Source organism: Phascolarctos cinereus, unplaced genomic scaffold (genome assembly GCF_003287225.1).
Source record: "Phascolarctos cinereus isolate Bilbo 61053 unplaced genomic scaffold, phaCin_HiC Scaffold_5;HRSCAF=322, whole genome shotgun sequence".
NCBI classification, from domain to species: Eukaryota; Metazoa; Chordata; class Mammalia; order Diprotodontia; family Phascolarctidae; genus Phascolarctos; species Phascolarctos cinereus.
In genome coordinates, this window is record NW_027555958.1 from 374,989,631 (window position 1) to 375,009,105 (window position 19,475).

The window sequence follows — 19,475 nt, forward strand, 5'->3', positions numbered from 1 at the left end:
GAATACTGAACCAATGATTGACCATCACCTTTGTACCACAGGCTTAGCCTCATTTCACAGACCTAGTCCTTGGGCCGTGCTATTGACCTCTGTCAATATTTGCCAATAGCTGTGCTCTACCCATGCCTGATGAAAGGTCAGGACTAAAGAAGCTGAAGTTAACATGGAGGGTAAAAAAGGGAAAGATAGAGATGCTAAGTGTGTGCTACCTCCGTCTATTTTCTGGGTGGTATCCTATGGGTATTGTCTCCTGGTCTTTCACCAGTTATCAGAGAGTGCATATCTTGAGATGATAAACACCACTGCTTTATGGAAAGGCTGGTTTCTTGCCCCCTCTACTGGAGAGAAGGATATTCTTTAGCAAGGGGACGGACCCAAGTTTGGTGGGAATCTGCAACCTCCCAGCAAAGGGTCATATCTCTGTATCCTGTTGATTCTTACTGGTTTTATTCCCAAAAGAGGAAGCAGGGAAGTTTAAAAATAATAAGAGTTCCAAAATCCTACAATGAACTATTGTCCTGATCGTCCAAGACTGAGCTCAGATAGATTCCTCAGCAGAACTATTCTATAGTCCAGTTACAGACAACAAAACCTCATTGAGAGGTGAGGGGAGAGAACAGCTCTAGGCTAGAACTGAAGACATGTGAAAGTTCTGGATAGAAAAGGAAATTCTGCCATAGCCTCAGGAACAGAAAGTCTCAGTGTTTTGGAAAGACCTCTTAGTTTATAGCAAATTGGGGTTATGGGTTTTGCAAGGAAGGAAAAGTGGAATAAAATCTTTAAATTCAACAACTTCACTTAAATAAGCATTATTTAATCATTGTCTATCATGTACAAGGCCCTGTGCTAAAAGATGGGAACACATGGACAAAGACCGCATAAGTCATTGCCCTCATACACTTTACATTGTGGGAAGTGGTGATATAATGCATACAAAAGTAAATAAATATAAAGTAATTCCAAATAATTTTGTGAGGGATAGAGTGACAATAACTGGGATAATGCAGAAAGGCCTCTTTAAGAAGATGGCACCTGCACAGAGAAAAATCTAAGGATTTTAAGGTAGAGGTAAAGAAAGAGTGCATTCCAGGGATGAGGTATTGCTGGTGAAACACAAGGAAGTAGTAGTTGGAATGTTGTGTGTAAACAGGAGGCCAGTTTAACTGGAACAGAGAATGCATAAAGGGGAGAAATAGGAAATATTTCTAGAAATGGAAGTGGGGTTAAGGGCATCTGGCAGAACAGAAGGTCAAATATCTCCAGGGAAATAGTATAAAAAAGTGGCAAGGAAAGGGATCTATCACTACCAAATATCAAGGTATTCTGTAAAGCAGGAATCATCAAAACTATTTGGTATGGGGCTAAAAGAGAGAAAAAGTGGAATAGATTAGGTAAACAAGACCTAGAAGCAACTGAGCCTAATGTTCAATGAACCGAAAGACCACAAGAACATAACATAAAGACTCATTCTTTGACAATCCTGGGAAAATTAGAAAGCAGTTAGGCAGAAGTTAGGTTTAGACTAACATCCCATGTCATATGTCACAAATAGTTTAAAATAGATACACGGCCTAAATACGAAAAGTCAAATTATAAACAAATTAGAAGAAAAGAGAACAAGAGACACCTTTTACAGCCATGGATGGGGGAAGGTTTTTGACTAAACAAAGTATAAAAATGATTGTAAAAGATAAAATGGACAATTTTCATTATGTAAAATTGAAAAACTAATATACAAGCAACATCAATGCAGTTAGTATTAGAAGTAAAACTTACAGGAAAAGAATCTTTGCAGAAAATTTTTTTTACAAAGGTCTGAGGTTTAAAATATATGGGGAATATATATAAATATTATATATATGTATATATATGTATATATATGTATATATATGTATATATATATGTATATATATATGTATATATATATATATGAAAAGAGACATTCTCCAATACTAAAAAGATATCAAGAAATTGTGAATGACCTAGCTTTTCTAAGCAGTACAGTGATCCAAGATAATCCCAAAAGACTCATGATGAAAAATGCTATCAGCCTCCAAAGAAGGAACTGATGGCATCTGAATACAGACTGAAACATATTATTTTCTGCTTCCCTCCCTTCTTTCCTCCCTTTCTTTTTTTGAGTTTTTTCCCATAGAATTACTAATATGAAAATATTTTACATGATTGTACATGTATAACCTATAATAGATTGGTTTTACTGTCTCAGGGAGTGGGGAGGGGAGGGAGGAAAAGATTAAATTTGGAATTCAAAACTTAAAAAAACCCATATATTAAAAATTGTTTTTACATGAAATGGAAGGGGAGGGACAAAATATTATTAGAACTTTAAAAAGATATCAAGAGGTAGATGTAAAAAAAAAGAAATGCAAGTTATCAATAATCATATCAAAATGCTCCAAATCACTAATAATAAAAGAAATGCAAATTAAAACAACTCATGTTATTAGGATGGGCAAAGAAGAAGGGAAAAAGGAAAATTAGAATTGTTGGAGAAGAGGTATGAGATAACAGAAACACTAATGCATTGTTGGTAGAGCTGTGAATTGGTTCAACCATCACGGAATGTAATTTGAAAGTGTACCCCAAAAGTCACTAAACTGTGTATACTCTTTGATCGAGTAATGCCAGTACTAGACCTATACCTCAGAGAGGTCAGTGACATAAGGAAAGGACCCTTATGTACAAAAATATTTACTGCTGCGCTTTTTGTTATAGCAAAGAACTGGAATCAAAGTGGGCATGAATCAACTGGGGGAATAATGCATGGTATATGAATATGATGGAATATTATTGTATCATAAGAAATGATAAAAGGGGTAGTTTCAGAGAAAATTGGAAAGACTTATATGAATTGATACAGAGTGAAGTAAGCAGAACCAAGAGAACAATTTATATAATGAGTATAATAATGCAAATGAAAACAATTTGGAAAGAATGTGGAAATCTATTCAATGTAATGACCAATTATTACCCCAAAACACTGATGATGAATTATGTCTGCTACCTCTAAGAAGGTGATACAAATATTACAGGTGCAGAATTAGACTGTTTTTTGGAAAGAGTAAATATATGGATTTATTTTGCTTAACTGTACTTATTTGCTCCAAAGGATCATTTTGGTTTTTTTATGAGAAGAGAAGAGCTGGGCAGGGGGCAGGAGAGGGGAGGGAAGTGGATAAGCTTGATAGTGATGCCAAAAAAAAAAGGAAAGAAAACAGCATTAATGAAAAATTTTAAAATGTTCATAAGAAGAGAAGGAAATTTGAAATGGGACAGAGATATGGACAGTCCTGTTACTATTGTTTTAAATTTATTATACACTTTTAAAAAACAATACATAATAAAAGTTCAGTTTCACATACAATCATCTATTTTTCTTTGTCTATGGATATGTTCGTGTTTATTGATGTCTGTTAAGTTCATAATATAAAAGAAATTATTTTACAAAGAATTTTGCGTATAGGTGTGACCCAGTGAGTTTTGAGCTTTGGCAATGTCAATTTGGCAGCTGTGACCACATTGCTCAGGATGTCAGAGTGAGTGGAAGAGCCATTCAGCTCTCCCACAGCTGCTTTTATGAGGGTAAAAAACAAAAAGCATCAGACTGAGAAATGAGCAAGAAATCCAAGGAGAAATTACAGAAAATGCATTTTGCCAGTCCAGATCTGTACAGAGAGATGTTCAGAAATCTGTGGGCAATTATTGACTGTGTATTAGGGAATAAAAACCCCACAAAGTGAAGAAAATCAGAAATATTACACGTTTGTTCCAACCTCAATGCAATGACAATTATATTCTATGAATTACCTCTGAAGAAGGTTAAAAATTAGTAGTATCCTAAATCACCTAATCATAAAGAATTAATGATTCAAAGAATAAATCTTAGAAACAATAGAGAATTTCATCAAAGAAATGATGAGACAATATGATAAAATTTTTAGGATTTATCCAAAGCAACTCTGAACAGAAAATATATCTTCTAAACAATTGCTTCAACAAAAAGAGAAAGAACAAATCATGAAATTGGGTGTACAACTTTTTTTTAGAAGCCAGAAAACCAATAAATCAAGAAACATAAACTAAGAATCAAAGTACACATTCTAAAATTCAAAAAAGTTATTAGCAAAGTTGAAAATAAAATTCCTATTGAATTAATAAATAAAACTAGAAACTTTTAAAATAAACAAAATAAACCATTAGTTAATATGTTTTTAAGAGAAAATATTTATAACATTTCCTTTTATTGTAACAAAGAACTGAAAATTAAAGAGATGTCTGTCAGTTGGGGAATGGCTAAATAAATTACTGTTTATTAGTGGAATAGAATATTAATGCATTGTAAGAAATGACAAAAGAAATGGTTTCAAATTAGCCTGTGAAGTCATGTGTGAACTCATGCAGAGTGAATTGAGCAGAACCACTAACAATAACATTGTAAAGAAAATCAATTTTGAATGACCTAAGAAATCTGACTCCAACCAAGACTCCAAAGGACTGAGGAGGAAGCACCTTCTGACAGAAGACTGATGGACAAAATGTAGAATGAGACACATATTTTTTGACATTGCAAATATAGAGGTTTATTTTATTTGACTATGTTTCTTGTTACAATAATCATGTCTTTTTTTAACTTTGAGAAGAGACAAGAGCTAGCAATAAGGTTGATTTAAAAAGGAAGAAAAGACAAAAGGGGATCATTGAAGCATTTTTAAAAAATATACAGAAGAGAACATAAGACTTTGGAGGCAAACACAGAGAAGCAGGACAGCCTTAAGAATAACATGAATTTATTTATTTTTTTGTTTTGCTTTTTGTTGTTTTAGGCAATGGGGTTAAGTGACTTGCCCAGTAAGTGTTATGTGTCTGAGGCTGGATCTGAACTCAGGTCCTCCTGAATCCAAGGCCGGTGCTCTATGCACTACGCCACCTAGATGCCCCATGAATTTATCATAAAGTGCAGATTGGGGCTATAGTAACTTAAATAGCTTAAAACCACACTAAGGCTTTTTGGGATATCTGGTATACTTTTTTTTTTAAAAAAATAAGCTGAATAAAACAGAGATACTTATTTTCATGCATAATGTTCTTTTTCTGTTCTGCTCTGTATATGGATATATTCTTTTGTCATATTGTTTCTTCAATTCAGCATTTAAGAAAATCAAAATTTTTAAAATGTGGTCTCTGTGTGGAGAATGGATTGGAGGGAGAGAAATTTGAGGAAAGACCAATTGAAGGCTATTCTAATAATCCAAGAGAGAGGTGATGAGGATCTGAGCTAGAATATGGCTCACTCAGAGGAGGACAAGGGAAGGATCTTAAAGTTGGGGAGGCAGAAACAGCAAACCTTGGAAATTAACTGGATATGAGGATTTAAAGAGACAAAGAGCCAATGATGATTCCAAATTTATGAAACTAGATGACTGAAAAGATAGGATCATGGTTCTATCAATAAAAATGGGGAAAGTTTGGAGGAGCTACAGTTTGGGGTGGGGGTGGGAAGGACAATATAAAGAGTGTCTTTTTGGACATCTCCTTCTGCCTGCTTGACCACTCTGTCTCAGTATTCTTTGTTGGATCATCCTCTCATCTTACCCCTATAACCACAGTTGTTCCCCAGAGTTCTGTCCTGGGTCTTCTTCTCTGCTCTCTCTATAGAAAGAGCTTTTAACCTAGGGTTGACAAACTTATTTTTTTAATATTTCAGTACCTCTTAGAACTTGATTAATTTTTAAACTCTTAATAATGAAGGTAATGATCATGAAAAATGGACACGAGATAATATGCATGTTGAGGGTTCAAATAAATCAGTCTCCCCTTTAGCCGTTATATTTATTATAAATATCAGACATCCAACTAATTCATTTTCTACTCTCAAGTGTGATAGAATTATCTAGGTGACCAAAGGAAAGATTATTGGTCACTCATTTTGTATTAGTTGTTTTATTGTATTGTTATTGATAATTATTAAATATTAATTATGGACTCAATACCACAGACATTTTCTAAGAGCCCTGCTTTCTCTTTACCTTCTCCAAGAAGGCAGAAAATTAAGAATCAGTACTACTCTTCATCTTCTTAATGAGGGACACCCCCTGCCCCATCCTCAGCAGCCCACTGGTAGACAAATATCCTGTTCATCACTTCCTTTGGGCCCTTCCTGGCAAAACTAAGGACTGGTTTCTATTAGGAGTTGGTTAAGTCCTCATGTCCAGGTAGGCCCAATTAGGATCTGCAGAAATAATTCAATTTTATCCTACTTACAGAAATGCTGACATTTAGAATAACTGTTAGAACTTATGTTCTCCTGTGAATGACTTAACTCTTCTTAGCAATACAGTGATCCAAGACAATCCCAAAGGTCTCATGATGAAAAATGCTATCCACCTCCAAAGAAGGAACTGATTCATATCTGAATACAGACTGAAATATAGTACTTTTCTCTTTTTCTTTCTTTCTTTTTTTCTTTCTTTCTCAAGTCTTCTTGCACAAAATAACTAATATGGAAATGTTTTACATGATTGCACATGCATAACCTATATCAGATTGCTTACTGTCTCAGGGAGGGGAAGAGATAGAATTTGGAACTCAAAATTTTAGTTAAAAAAACATTAAAATTGTTTTTACATGGAATTGGGAAAAATAAGATCTTATTTTTAAAAATTATGTTCTCAATTTGTGGAGGCCATTTTGATAGAATGTATTGACCTAGAAATTCTCCTGAAAGTTCATGTGCTTACAAGACTCCATTTAATACCTCTAAGCAAAATAATCTGGTCATTCAAAATTATCCTTCGGTTCATTGCTAAAAAGATCCTGAGTCAAAGGCAGCATTGCCTTTTAACAGACTTGGTGGAGATATCTGATCACAATATTTTAGGGAACGAAGAGTACCTCTTAAAAAAGAGTACCTTTAACAAAACTGGTGCACAGGCTGGGCGTGTAACAATCCCTGTGGCACTTAAATATTTATAACGTCTTATAAAGCTCTTATATTGTTATAGTATTTAACTTTTTGTGTGCGTATGTCCCAACTACCTATTTGTAAAGCTCCTCAATTACAGTTCTGTGTATTTCTCCTTCTTTTCTAGCACAGTGGGATGGGCTAAGTAGATAGATGCTCAATACTTGTCCAGTGAATTAAAGAACAGAGTTGAGTTAAAATCTCACCTCCTATAAAGTCACAGACATAAAGACAGTAAAGAATTTCAGAAAATGCTTTATTGCAAATAAGCCTCATTGCAATGGCTTCTGTGCAGTACATTCAGAAAGAAGAGATCAGTTTACTTATATATTTTCTTAGGTATAAATACAAATAAGAAAATTCAAACCATTCTTCAAGAATAACACAAATTTCCCTTTTCTAGTAACTCAAAGCATATGCCATTTCTTCATCCCCACATCTCCAAAATAAGACACTGGCAGACTTTATGGCTGAAAGTGCTTTTCCTTCCTCTCCCTCCCACTCCCAAATCTGAGACCACCCCACAAATCAACTCCCACCCTCCCCTCCCCCCTATCACATTCACCATATTATATGTACTCCAGGCTGGCTTCAAAGTCTAGAGTCACCCAGAAATCAATGAGAAAAAAAAGCAATTAACCGGTGCCAGAAGTGATTCTGGGAAGCACATATGTAAAATAATATTTAACAAATCATAGTCAATAATGCCTCAGGAATGTCCAGCTTCCTTCCTTCCATTGTATCGGGATTCTAAAATGGCAGTAACAGAGGAGGGACACCGTAGGAGGTGAAGCTGACTGTAGAAGGCTCCCCTGGAGGAATCTGGAAGTAGATTAGATGGAGGCTCTTTTACACCTGGCCAGCACCAGAGCTAGACCACAGGTCTCCTGATGGAGAAAACACTGCTTCCTCCTAGAGGCCGAACAGAGTTCCTACACCTCAGCCAGTTACCTCAAGGTGCTGTTAAAGTCTGACCTATGTTTTTTTCACTGCTGGCTTGAACAAAAACAAAACATAGACAAAAAGAAAAGAAAATCATATTGCCATTCTTAATAATATATAAAGTGCTGCCAGGGCTGCAAGAGAAGTTTCTCATGCTCCATCTAGAAAGTGGGGTGAGAGAAGGAAAGAAAAAAAATCAGGAAAATGGGGTGAGGGAAGGAAGAAAAATCAGTAAAATGGGGTAAAGGAAGGGAGGAAAAAAATCAGGAAAATGGGGTGAAGAGGAAAAAGTGCCTTGAACTTTTTTTCAAAAAAGAAATCTACACCATGGAAATAGGAAGCTCTATTCTTTGTGCTAATGCAGTCACCTTTAAAGGACCTGCTCCTTTTCCTCCTTCCTTCCCTCATTCTCATCTTCTATATTATCTCCACTACAAAACTGAACATTTTAACATTAAAACAAGTGCCTCTTTCACTTGAAAAAAAGCAGAACTGATTAAGTGAACCGCTTATGTTTCTTTTTTTCCCTTTATATTCCAAATAATTACAGTATATTCCCAGTCATTTTCCCCTCTTTGGGCCATTTTCTCCTCTTATATTAAGTAGGAGGGTACTGGACTAGATGATCTCTAAAATCCCTTCCAGTTCATTTAAAAAAACCCCAACAAAAACTCCTAGCAGAATGACAAGCAACACCTTGGGGCTACCAAGTGTGTATATTGGGGTGATGGTGGGGAATTGGTTGGCCTGGGCACAAGTTGAAGATTACCACCATGAGTGAGGTTTGGGCCACCTAGGGAGGATTACCTGGTGAGAAAAAAATGCTGATCTCATTCATGAGTTAGAACTAAGGGATAATAATAACCTTCACCTAAGACTGAAGAATGCTTTGGACCACCAGCTTCTGGCCTAGCTCCTAATAAGGCTATTAGCTGTGATTAGGAGGGCTGTTTACAGTTACAGTCCTTACCATTCACTCTGTAATGTGGTAGAAACTTTCATTCTAGCTCTATCAAGGATTTACTTTGTGACCTTGGGTGTGTCACAGCCTCTAAAGGTCTCAGCTATTCAAACTCCACATATTCAACATCTGAGTGCTTATCACATGCTAGGTGCTGGAAATGCAAAGACTGAAAGGAAACAGTCTCTGCTCTCAGGGAGCACTGTGAAATGGGAAGGAAGAAGGATCCCATTTATCCTTCTTAGTCAGGGGACTGAATGCAAAAATACCCCACCAAGCAGCCTGAAATTTTCATAAACTCTCACAGCATCACGACAGTGCTGGTCTTGATATTGATGGCAAACATATTTACCAGGGCTTATTTATACACATGCCCCTACTCACTTAACCTAACAATTCTCAGCTTCATAAGTTTGTTCACTGAATCAGAAATTTCCTCCAACAAGAAGGTAAAAGCTAATCTTATCATTGTTTCTATTACCACATCCAGTTAAAGGGTTCCAGGAACTGTTTAATGTATACAGTGGAGCTCAAATTGACCCACTGATTTTTTTGTTCTGAATCTATGATGTCATTGGTATTTTTTGCACCTTCTACCAAGGTGCAATAGCAGCAGATTAATGTTCAGCAATCAATTCAGAAAACTAAGAGTCACAAATCATCAGTTTGAAGCTGAGAAGAACTTCAGGATTGTTAGATCATCCATTTAAAGCTGGAAAGGCCCTCTAATCAATTAGTCCAATCCCCACATTTTACAGATAAGGAAATTTAGGCCCAGAGGGGTGAATTGTTCCAAGGTCACACAGACATAAATACCATTTCTGAAGTGCTAATGATTCGAGCTAACAACTTTTGATTAAAGTTGCTCCCTATGTATGTGCAAGGCGCTGTGCTAGGCACTGGTCCTCAATGAGCTGCATAGATAAGAAACATTAAGTATTGTCTACTAATTCATTGTTCATAAAATAGGCAGTTTTAAATTATTAATCCTCTGAACAGTATTATTAAATGTTTTGTATCTTATTGTCTTGTCTAGAATTTGTCATTTTTTTTCCCTGAGTGCACAATTTAAAGGATTTATTACATTCTGAGGCATTTTATGACTTCTGGAAGCTAAAACTTTTTTTCCTTGGAAATGATTTTATAAAAGAAACTCAGTAGAGGAAAAAAGGATTCACATAAGGCAAATTCACTTTACCAAAAAAAAAAAAATCTTTGCTGGAAAAACTGACCCCCACAGAATATCAAAGTTGGAAGGACCCTCAGAGGCCATCCTACCTAAGCAAGGTAAAAAACACACCACCAGTGCTTTGCTTGAAGACATCCAGTAAAGAGGAATTCATTATTTGGGTGGCAAACTCAAATGCCCTGCAAGGATGAAACAAAGCCATAAACCAAAACGAAGACAACACCAGAATGCATACAAAGAGGCAGCGAGAATGAGAGAATTTTCCAAGTATTGGCTTCCAGTAGCCAGGTTAAAAAAAAAATCACTTGTTACAGGGAAGGTTGAAGGGCTACCTGGATGCAAGGGTATATGTGTAGCCTGTAATCACTGGGAGGTTGAACTGCCTGCAGCTCAGACCTTCACATGTTAGGTAATTAAGAACCCTGTATCTCCCATGTAATAGTAGGATCACATGGGGAAAGTTCCCTTCTTAATTATTTGTCTTTCTTCCTTGAAAGCCCCCCTTTTCTTCACTCCCCTCCATCCCCATGACATGCTCATCTCAGTGACTTTTTTAAAATTATAAACAAAGACAAAAATTTTAAAAGCGCATTATCCTTGTCAGACTAGCCAGGTTTGCTTTAGAAGTTCTGACCGCCACGTGGGGTAAGCCGTACCCCTTTATTCTGGCACAGTCCAGTGCAGAGTGGTAGGGCAATAGCCCTATAGCCTTTAAGAGAAACCAAAGGGAGCCAGCTCCCAAGCCCTGAGTGCATCTGCTTTCCCCTTGCCCCTACAAGCTCCGTCTGACAAAGGAGCTGGATGGACCCCTAGAGCCGGGGACAGGCCAACTGTGGGAGGGGTGGCAGGCCAAGCTGCTGTCTTCACGCCTCGCTGACAGCTTCCTTAATTAGTCACAGCCTCCTTGGAGACCATGAGGCCCTGAGACAGACCCTGCTACTGAGGGTCTGATAGTTTGAAGCGCAGAGAAATTTCAGATGAAGTTATTTCCTAAAAAGCTTTGTTCCATTGCCAAAAGGAAGCGTATAGGATGTCAATCTCCTTCCCAACTGGAACTGTACTCTCCTCCAGCTAGGAGAGGCACACAGCATTAGGCGGAAAAAAAAAATCCAGTATTGGAAAAGACAGTAACTACAAGGGAGAAATCAGGAGCAAGCATGGACTTATCTTGGAGGGCCTTTCAGAAAATTCTGCCCTTAAGGAGCCTGGGCCAAGAACCTAAAATCAAGAAAAATAGTTTCAAAGCAAAGGACTTCCTTTGAAACAGTGGCAGCCATTTCACCAAAGACACTGAGTGCATCCCCAAACCTCTTCCCTTTCTTGTTCGTAAGAGGGCAGAAGTGTCCTGCAAAGGTGAAAGTGGGGTCTGGGCTTCAGAGGTGACTGCCTGAAAGGGACTGCGGGTGATGAGTGGCCCAGGCTGAGCTCCAGTCCTTGTAGAGATTAGTCCCCTCACCAGGTAACAACAAAATTCAGACAATGGCCTTAGTGCCCAGAGATAAAGCAGTCAGCTAAAGGTACAGGCAGCCACAGGTAGGGCATAGAATGTCTAAATAAAAGCCAGCATAATCCATGCAGGCTAAATCCAGCAAAGAGAGAATTAAAAACAAAGTGAAACTTCCGTTCAGAGAAGCTGGTCCAGGCCATGAAGGAGCCTAGGATACACTGAGTTTCCCAGCCTGGCTGATATTCATGGTATCCACTGGAGAGAAAATGTAGTTATGTTTGCCATTTGTTTTCCAGGACTCTTCTGAATGGTCCCCAAAGCCCAGCTTCCCCCACTTAGCTTCCTGCTCTAGCCCCTGCAGCGCCGAAGTCCCAAGTTTGGCAGTGAACAGTAGATCTGGCTGCGTCTCCTGGAGATATCTGGCCCTGGCCTCCTTATCCAGAGCCGGGCATCTTGAGGGGCTCTGGGGTAGAGTCCCTTCACATGGCCAGCCCCATTTTTGCCTAGGAGAGCCAGAGAGCAAGAGAGAAAAAAAAAGTGATTACTACCACAGAAGAAGGGAAAAGGAGACCCCCACCTCACTGTCACCTCCTCATACATACATTCATCCTCTCTCTCTCTCTCTCTCTCTCTCTCTCTCTCTCTCTCTCTCTCTCTCTCTCTCTCTCTCTCTCTCTCTCTCTCTCGTTTCCTAGAGCCAGATTCAACTCAAAATAGCAAAGTTGTGACCTTTTAACAAGAGCAGGGAAAGTATTTAATAAGCCTACTGTTTTTCCTCTTCTCTGATATCCTATTAAACTTCTTCAATACTTATATTGGGACATCTTCCTTAATTTGTAATGGACTATGGAGTGAGTTTTTGGGATCTCAGTGAAAAAAGCAAAACCAAAACCAAAAAAACCCTAGTTCTCAGTAGCAAGGAGGAAACCATACCAGAGCAGTCATTCAGATAGCTCACTGGCCCATTCTAAGACCTTTCAGCAGGATCAGTAATGAGGGCTCTTCTCCCAAGATGCTTCCTCTGGCTCTGGAGGGTTCTTATTGCTTGCTTTCAATACATCTGACCAGCCAGCCCAGAGCAATCACCGCCCTGGCACTGCCCGCCCCAGAAGAGGTCAATGAGACAAAAGTGAAGTCTGATGCCATTGTCCCTTATCTCTTGTGAAAGAGGCCATGTGTTTAGTTAGAATGACTCCCTCTATTACTCCACATTTACAAATAATGAGGGTTATACCCAGCTACTAAGCTTCACGGTGCAATTTTGCTCAAGATCTTGTGTTCCTCTCTGTTCTTGTTACTGATGATTCTTTTTGGGGTAGAAGTGGCAGGTTTGGCACACTGAACACATGGAAACCTCCAGGGCCAGGCAGGGGCTTCTCTAGGGATCTGCCACGGTGACCTTCTCATCTTCCCTGGGAGGTGGTGTAAGAGAGTTGTGTCTGACATACTTCAGACCCTACTCAAACTAATAATTCAACCTTGGCAGAGGACAGCAAAGTCAGAACACAAAGAAGACAGGAGCCTTCAGAGAGTTTCAAGGTATGCAACAGTTTTATTTACCCATTCGACAAACAAAAGAACAAAAGAAACATGCACACATTTCAAATATGGCTCTAACCACCTCGTGTGGATCTAAGTGCCGTATCAAGAAATCAATCACCAGAACAAACATCATGCTGTTTGAGGCAATGTTCCTTCTTTGCAAGACAGCTATGCTGAGGCATTCTTGAATTCATGGGCAGACTGTGGAACCTTCCCAATGCAGACCATTCCTAGCCGGGCTGCCATTTTGCTGGCCACACCTTCCCCCACCCCCAATAGTGATGAAATTCTCACTAGCTCTGCATATCCTTTTTTTTTACCCACAGAACACACAATTAGTGTTCAATTTTCCTAGAATAGATACCAAACAGCAGGATTCTACTAAATAATACTTAGAGATTGAGAAGAATTAAAAACAGGACAAGTGATCATACAGTTACAAAACCGAAGGCACTGGGATGGGTGGCCCATTTACCTGGTTTGATGTGCTAAAATGAACTGACAGTGAGCTACAAAACCATTAACAAGTCAGTAAACACCATGTAGATCACTGGGGCCTATCCAACCATTTCGTTGGTTCTACCATTTGAAGAAGTCTACTTGAAAATGTAAAATCTCCTCCTACGCAGGTATTTATATTCACCAACATGACAGAAATTCTGTACAGGAGAATCGAATGGCTCACCATAGCTAGTTTACACATAATGGATGATTTGTTTATGTGATTTAGGCTTTGGAGTACAAATTAGGGTCAGAAATCAATGCTGACCTGTGGTCCTGCCTAAAGACAAGGAATTAGATTAGATGACCTCTCAAGGTCCCCCTTTCCAGCCCTTGGATTTTGGAGGTAACAAAACATCAGCCACACCAGTCATCCCCTAAAGCCAGCCACAAAATCCGTTGGTGGATGCACAAACTATACAACTGATATGTAATCCTCACTTTTTAAAATGGATGAAAATTTAGCTGCCATTGAGACCTTAAGAAAAATCACCTTCTAAATTGGGTACAAGTCTCCACCTCCACCCCTTCTGTAGAAAATGCAGAGTTCTCTCTTCCGTTCGATAGGGCACATGAAATATGGAAGCCGCATTACAACCCAGACACAATAACAATTAGTTCAAGTCACTAGATACAACCGGGCTGCCAGCTAGGCACAGTGATATGTGATAATTATTTTTTCTTTAAAAAAAAAAACCAAGGATGCTTTGCTGAACAGTCCTCTGCTCAGTGAGTTTAGGTTACATTCCTCTTGTACAAACATCTGGTGTCTAATCATTACCTCAGAGTTGGGAGGGGGAGAGGAGAGGAAGACAGTGTAGACACTGGTTACAGGTCAATTTTAAGCAATATGGCTCAGTCACTTTTTTTTTGTTCTGTAAAAAAATTTCAAATTTTTAAAAATCTGACCATATCAAAAGATGCACTGGCACAGCTGGTGAGTTTACTGCCATCTTGGTAACACGCATAGAGGATGTGGCTTGCTACCTTTCTTTCGGTCCTGGCAATGTCCCATGGAACCTACATAATGCAACATAATCCAGATACCTCTCTTTTGTCTGGGCACTCTTCCCTGGGACTGGGAGACCTTCAGAGAAGCCACAAGGCACATTTATCTCCAAACATCTGGATCACGTGGCTCTTCAAAATGTCAGTGTCTAAATAAGGGCAACAAATGGGGGCCCTGGAACCACAGTTAAAGTGCAAAGTATTTCTAATCTGGAAAGGGGGGCAGAGACATTCAATCCCCAGCTCCCACTTCTAATAAGAAGACTTAGGGAACAACATTGCAGCAGTGGAATATAAACCCCTGCAATGGACTACAAGCTCCTTGAGGGCAGAGAATTGGTATTTTTGTTTTGTTTTGTTAACACAAGAGCCTAACACAGTGCTTTCAACATAGTAGGTGCTTAATGAATGTAGGTTAGATTACATGGTTTAAGTCTCCTGTATGCCCCTGAAAAGTTGTTCTCTGTGCTTTCTGTTTCCAATAAGAATGAGATCTAAGAATTTAAGGCTAATGTTTGGGAACTAGGTTCCAACTGGGTAAAGAGAAAACAGAGAAGTGTTAAGAACAGAACTTTTGATTCCCAAAGAGGGAAAAAAAAGGAAATCCCAACAAAACACTTTGTCTTTCTCATTTAATAGTAGATGAGAAGAAGTGGGGTGATGGGGGGGGTTGGAGGGAAGGAAGGAGAGAAGAGAGAAGAGAGAAGAGAGAAGAGAGAGAGAGAGAGAGAGAGAGAGAGAGAGAGAGAGAGAGAGAGAGAGAGAGAGAGAGAGAGAGAGAGAGAGAGAGAGAGAGAGAGAGAGAGAGAGAGAGAGAGATCATTTTTTTAAATCCTCTCAGGCAGTATCAGCAATCATTTTTTTCAGAGAAGGTCCTATAAGTTCCCCCATCTCATTAATGCTTCTCAAGACTTCAACATTGGAGTCAGAGTATTCAGAAATCTATACAGAAGAAAATGGAGGAAGAGGTAGGAAGGAGAAAAAAAGAGTCCCAGATAACCCTCACGGAAGAGGCTGCATTAGGAAGGCACTCTGGAAGGATGGAATAAAAAGCCAGCTCAGCTCTGGCTCTAAGGCCAGGAGAGCTGAGATTTTGGCTCCCTTGAGTCAGTGGGGTTGTTACTCTCTTTCTAGAAGGTTAATCTCAACAAAGAGAAGACATGGAACAGCCCAAGTCTCTCCGATTCCTCTGCTATCAAAAGGCTCCAAAAGGCAAAAAGTCTTATTCTCTTATATTAATCAACAGTTAATTGCTTTGTTAAATACTTCTCCAGACCAAAGCTGTCAAATTGGCCCATCCCAAACCATACCTATTTGAGTTAAGCTATCACACATATACCCCCACGCTCCCTATCTCCCTCTCACATGAGACAAAACCCAGCTCTCCCCGGGGTACTGCTAAACCATAGCCAAGGTGGTTATCACGTGTACAGGGCATGGTAGGGTGGGGAGTGATGGAGAAGGAACATGCAGGAGAATTATCTGCCCTACATTTTAACATCCCCCCAGCACACATGCCTGGCACTGGTACTATCCTCATTTACACCTTTTAGCACACTTTGTAAGTATACAATCATTTCCAATTAGAGTTGTTTAACATACCCTTGAGGAGATGGATAGGAAAAAGAGGGCATCCTTAAGCTCTCCATAGCACCTGGCAGCCATGGCTTTGCCCTCAGTGCTCACTGTTAGCTGGCTAAACAGGCAATGCCAGCTTATCTTAACTCTGGCCCCGGAACAGAATGTGTTTCAGAAGGGCACAAACAAGCTTGAGTCTAGAAATTGGCTGCCACTCATACCTGGACCATAGGAATGAAGAGCATAAATTTGGGGAACCCCTGCTTGAGGCCTCAGCTCTGCCTGCCAGTCATCATCTGCCACCCTTCTCTAGAATCTCTGGCACTTAGAAGCACCAGCTATGTATCCAAGGAATCCAATTCTTTATAATGGAACTTGAATCTTCTCTTCATTTCACTGATGGGGTCAGTGAAGGCCCTAAGAGGTACCACGTTTTATTCTAGGACCTAGAGTTTAGGTCATAAAGGTAAGAATTGGGACTAGAAACCAAGTCTCCTAACCTCCCTCCACACTGCACACTTCCAGTACTAACCAGTCAAAATAACTGGCTCTCTAAGTCTATATATTCAGTCTACAGTTTTGACCCACTCAGACCAACATTAGAACTTAAGGTCCTTGAGGGCAGGAACTGTTTTTCCCCCTTCTTTGTATCCCCAGAGCTTGGCAAGGTGCCCAACAAATAGCAGGAACTTAGTAAATATGTGATGGTTGGTTGATTGACCAACATCTAAACCAAAAAGAATCAAGGACTCCTAAACTGGCTGCTTAGCCTGAGCATTCACTGTCCAGTTGGTCTTTCCATGTGACCAACACAAGAAGCTGCCCACTCTCACCACAGAAAAACTGAACTGACTATCAATAATCTGCTCTAGCCATCTAGTCCCAAACAAATACCTCTTACAAAAGAAGGATAGAAGTGATCTGGCTGAGGTTTTTGTGTGAGCTTCCAAGAAGGGCTCTGGGAGGTATAGAGGCTGTCTCCTCACCCTACCCCACAGACAGCAGTGGTGTTTCTACCTAGACCAAGACATTTGCCAAATACACGAAGATCACTTACTCCCCAAAAGAAAGAGACTGGAAATGAGAGGGAAAGGAAATGGAAGCCCCAGGGATCCTATGTAAATAGACTCAGAGAGGAAGCACAGAAGGACCTGAATTAGGACATGACCAGGGCAAGCACTAAGCTGAGAAAGCAGATATGACACAACAGGTAGAGAAGTAGCTTCCTCGGGGCTAACAGGAGAGGCCCCAGACCGAGAAGATGCTAAGAACAAAACTTGGAAATGTGAAGCCCAAATGCTTCTAGGCAGCCCATTGGGTCCTGATGGGTGTGGTTTTTGACTTGTGGATGGGACATCCTATCCCAAGGAAAGGCAGCAAAACCACCAGGCTATTTCAATAGGCCTTTGTAACTTTGGGGAAAAAAAAAAAAGGAAGGGGGTACAAGAGGAAGGGAGAACTTTCCTAATGCATTACATGTATTAAAATATCTATTCCATTTGATGAATGCTATTGTTTGTGTATCCCAGGATTTACTTCAGGGCAGGGGGAAGGAGTCAGATGTCGCTGCCTGAAAGAGTTGGAACACTCAGCATCCCCAATAGTTCCAGACTCTGGCTCTGTCCTTCTAATCAGCCCAAAGAGGTCACTGGCTTTGGCAGGGCAGCTGTTGCTGTTGGCAATAAGCCTGGGAGCCAGTGGGAAAGAGAGACCTTTCTCAGTATGTGCTCCCCTAGAAGAGCCTTGAGCAGAATACAGACCATCTCCCCACCCCCATTCAACACACATCAGCAGCCCTTATAACAGCTCTTTTGAATTGAAAAGCAAATCAGAGGAAGGGATAATTCAAATACACAAAATCTAGCTTCTCCCCCAGTGAAAAAGGTCTGGGGATCATTTCTAGTGAAAGGAAGTGGAGGCCCCAGGGTTGTGGATGCTATGTCTCATCTACCCCAACAAGGATCCGTAGGTGAAGGGTGGGCCAGGAAGACCCCTGGGCATGGGATGAGTGGAAAGAGCAAGAGAAGGGAGCAGCCCTTCAGGTTAAGCCCCATTGTGGAGCCACCAACCAGAGCCCAAATTTCCCTCCCCAGTCTGCTCTCTGTTCCTTCCACAGGTATCACACGGGTTCCATGCATCACTATGTCCAAAAATGGGACAGTTTAATGGAGGGTCCTGAAGGGGAGAGGAGGAGAGGGAAGTGCATTAGTATAAAGTTACAAAGGGACTTAAAGGTGAAGAAAAATAGGTTGCCCAGCATGTGTGTCCCCCACAAACAAAGCACATTAATGATGACAGGTTGAGGAAAGAAAGAGAGGTGTTTGGAAAGTGCTTATCAGTCCCTTCCAATTTTGACTACACCAAATCAGTTCTCTCATGGGACTCTCTTTTCTCTTCCTCCAAAACTCATGCCCAAATACCTGTCCCAAAAGACCCCATTAGAATGCAACCAAGGTCAATACCTTGGCAGGGCAATGTGTCACACCAAATCCGGGAATGACTGAAATTGGCTGGTTTAGAAACACAGTCTCATGCTCTGGGTTAGCATTAATTGAAGATGTGGAAGTTAAAGAAAGTCCTAGGTGATTAGTGAAAAGGGCAAAAGAGAGTGGGTTTGGGGCGGAACACACACGGTTACACCACGGGAACGCTGACGTGGGTCTTCGGCTGGTCAGCCCCTTCTTGAGCATCCAGGGCACGAAGAGGGCTGAGGGCCTTGAGGGGCCGGCTCCCAACACTGTAATTTCTCGGGCGCTTTATTGTATCCGAACTGGACAGAGGCGTAAAGCTGTTCCTCCTCATCCTTACAGGGCTTTGGTTCTTGGGGAGGTTGTTCTAATCAGAAACGGAGGGACACCACAGGAATGAAAGCCAGGCCAAGAGCGCCTTCACAAAGGTTAAACCACTTCCCTGATATCTGCATTTCTGTCCTCCAGAGGCCTAACACCAAAACAGGATCTAGCCAGTTTCTCTCACCACTGGGCATCCAAAAGGATTGTAGACATAGATGATAACTCATCTGGCCTCAGAATCTCCCAGGAGGGAAACAGGCTCCGTGAAAAGAGAGGACAGACTCCTCTTGGGTCTCACAGGCTCTCAGGGATAGTTCTGAAGCCTCCCAACTCTTTGCCCCACTGTCCTCTGGAACACCCTATCTGCCAAGTGGGGACCTTCCCAGAAAAGAGATCCAACTTCACTTTATCGAACTGTTTTCCACTTTTAACTGGAATTCCAGCACCCTATTTTTAAATGTCACCATACTACTACTGAGAAGTAATAATAATTCAGCATCTCTTCCCATGGCAAAAGAACACAGTAGCCAGAA

The 19,475-nt window shown here is 40.3% G+C and overlaps 1 protein-coding gene across 5 annotated transcripts in view; it reads right to left on the bottom strand.

Annotated features, from left to right (window-relative positions):
- Positions 1–7,221: 7,221 nt before the first annotated feature.
- Positions 7,222–19,475, bottom strand: part of PFKFB2 (6-phosphofructo-2-kinase/fructose-2,6-biphosphatase 2) — a 39,564-nt gene continuing 27,310 nt past the window's right edge. For 4 of the 5 annotated variants that reach the window (XM_021003070.2, XM_021003068.2, XM_021003069.2 and 1 more), the window contains one exon: positions 13,054–18,985. In XM_021003070.2, the coding sequence (XP_020858729.1) occupies positions 18,785–18,985 (201 nt within the window). In that variant the 3' untranslated portion in view covers positions 13,054–18,784. Of the gene's footprint in view, positions 12,025–13,053; positions 18,986–19,475 lie in introns of those variants that run through there. The other variant, XM_021003072.2, reaches the window with a different exon arrangement.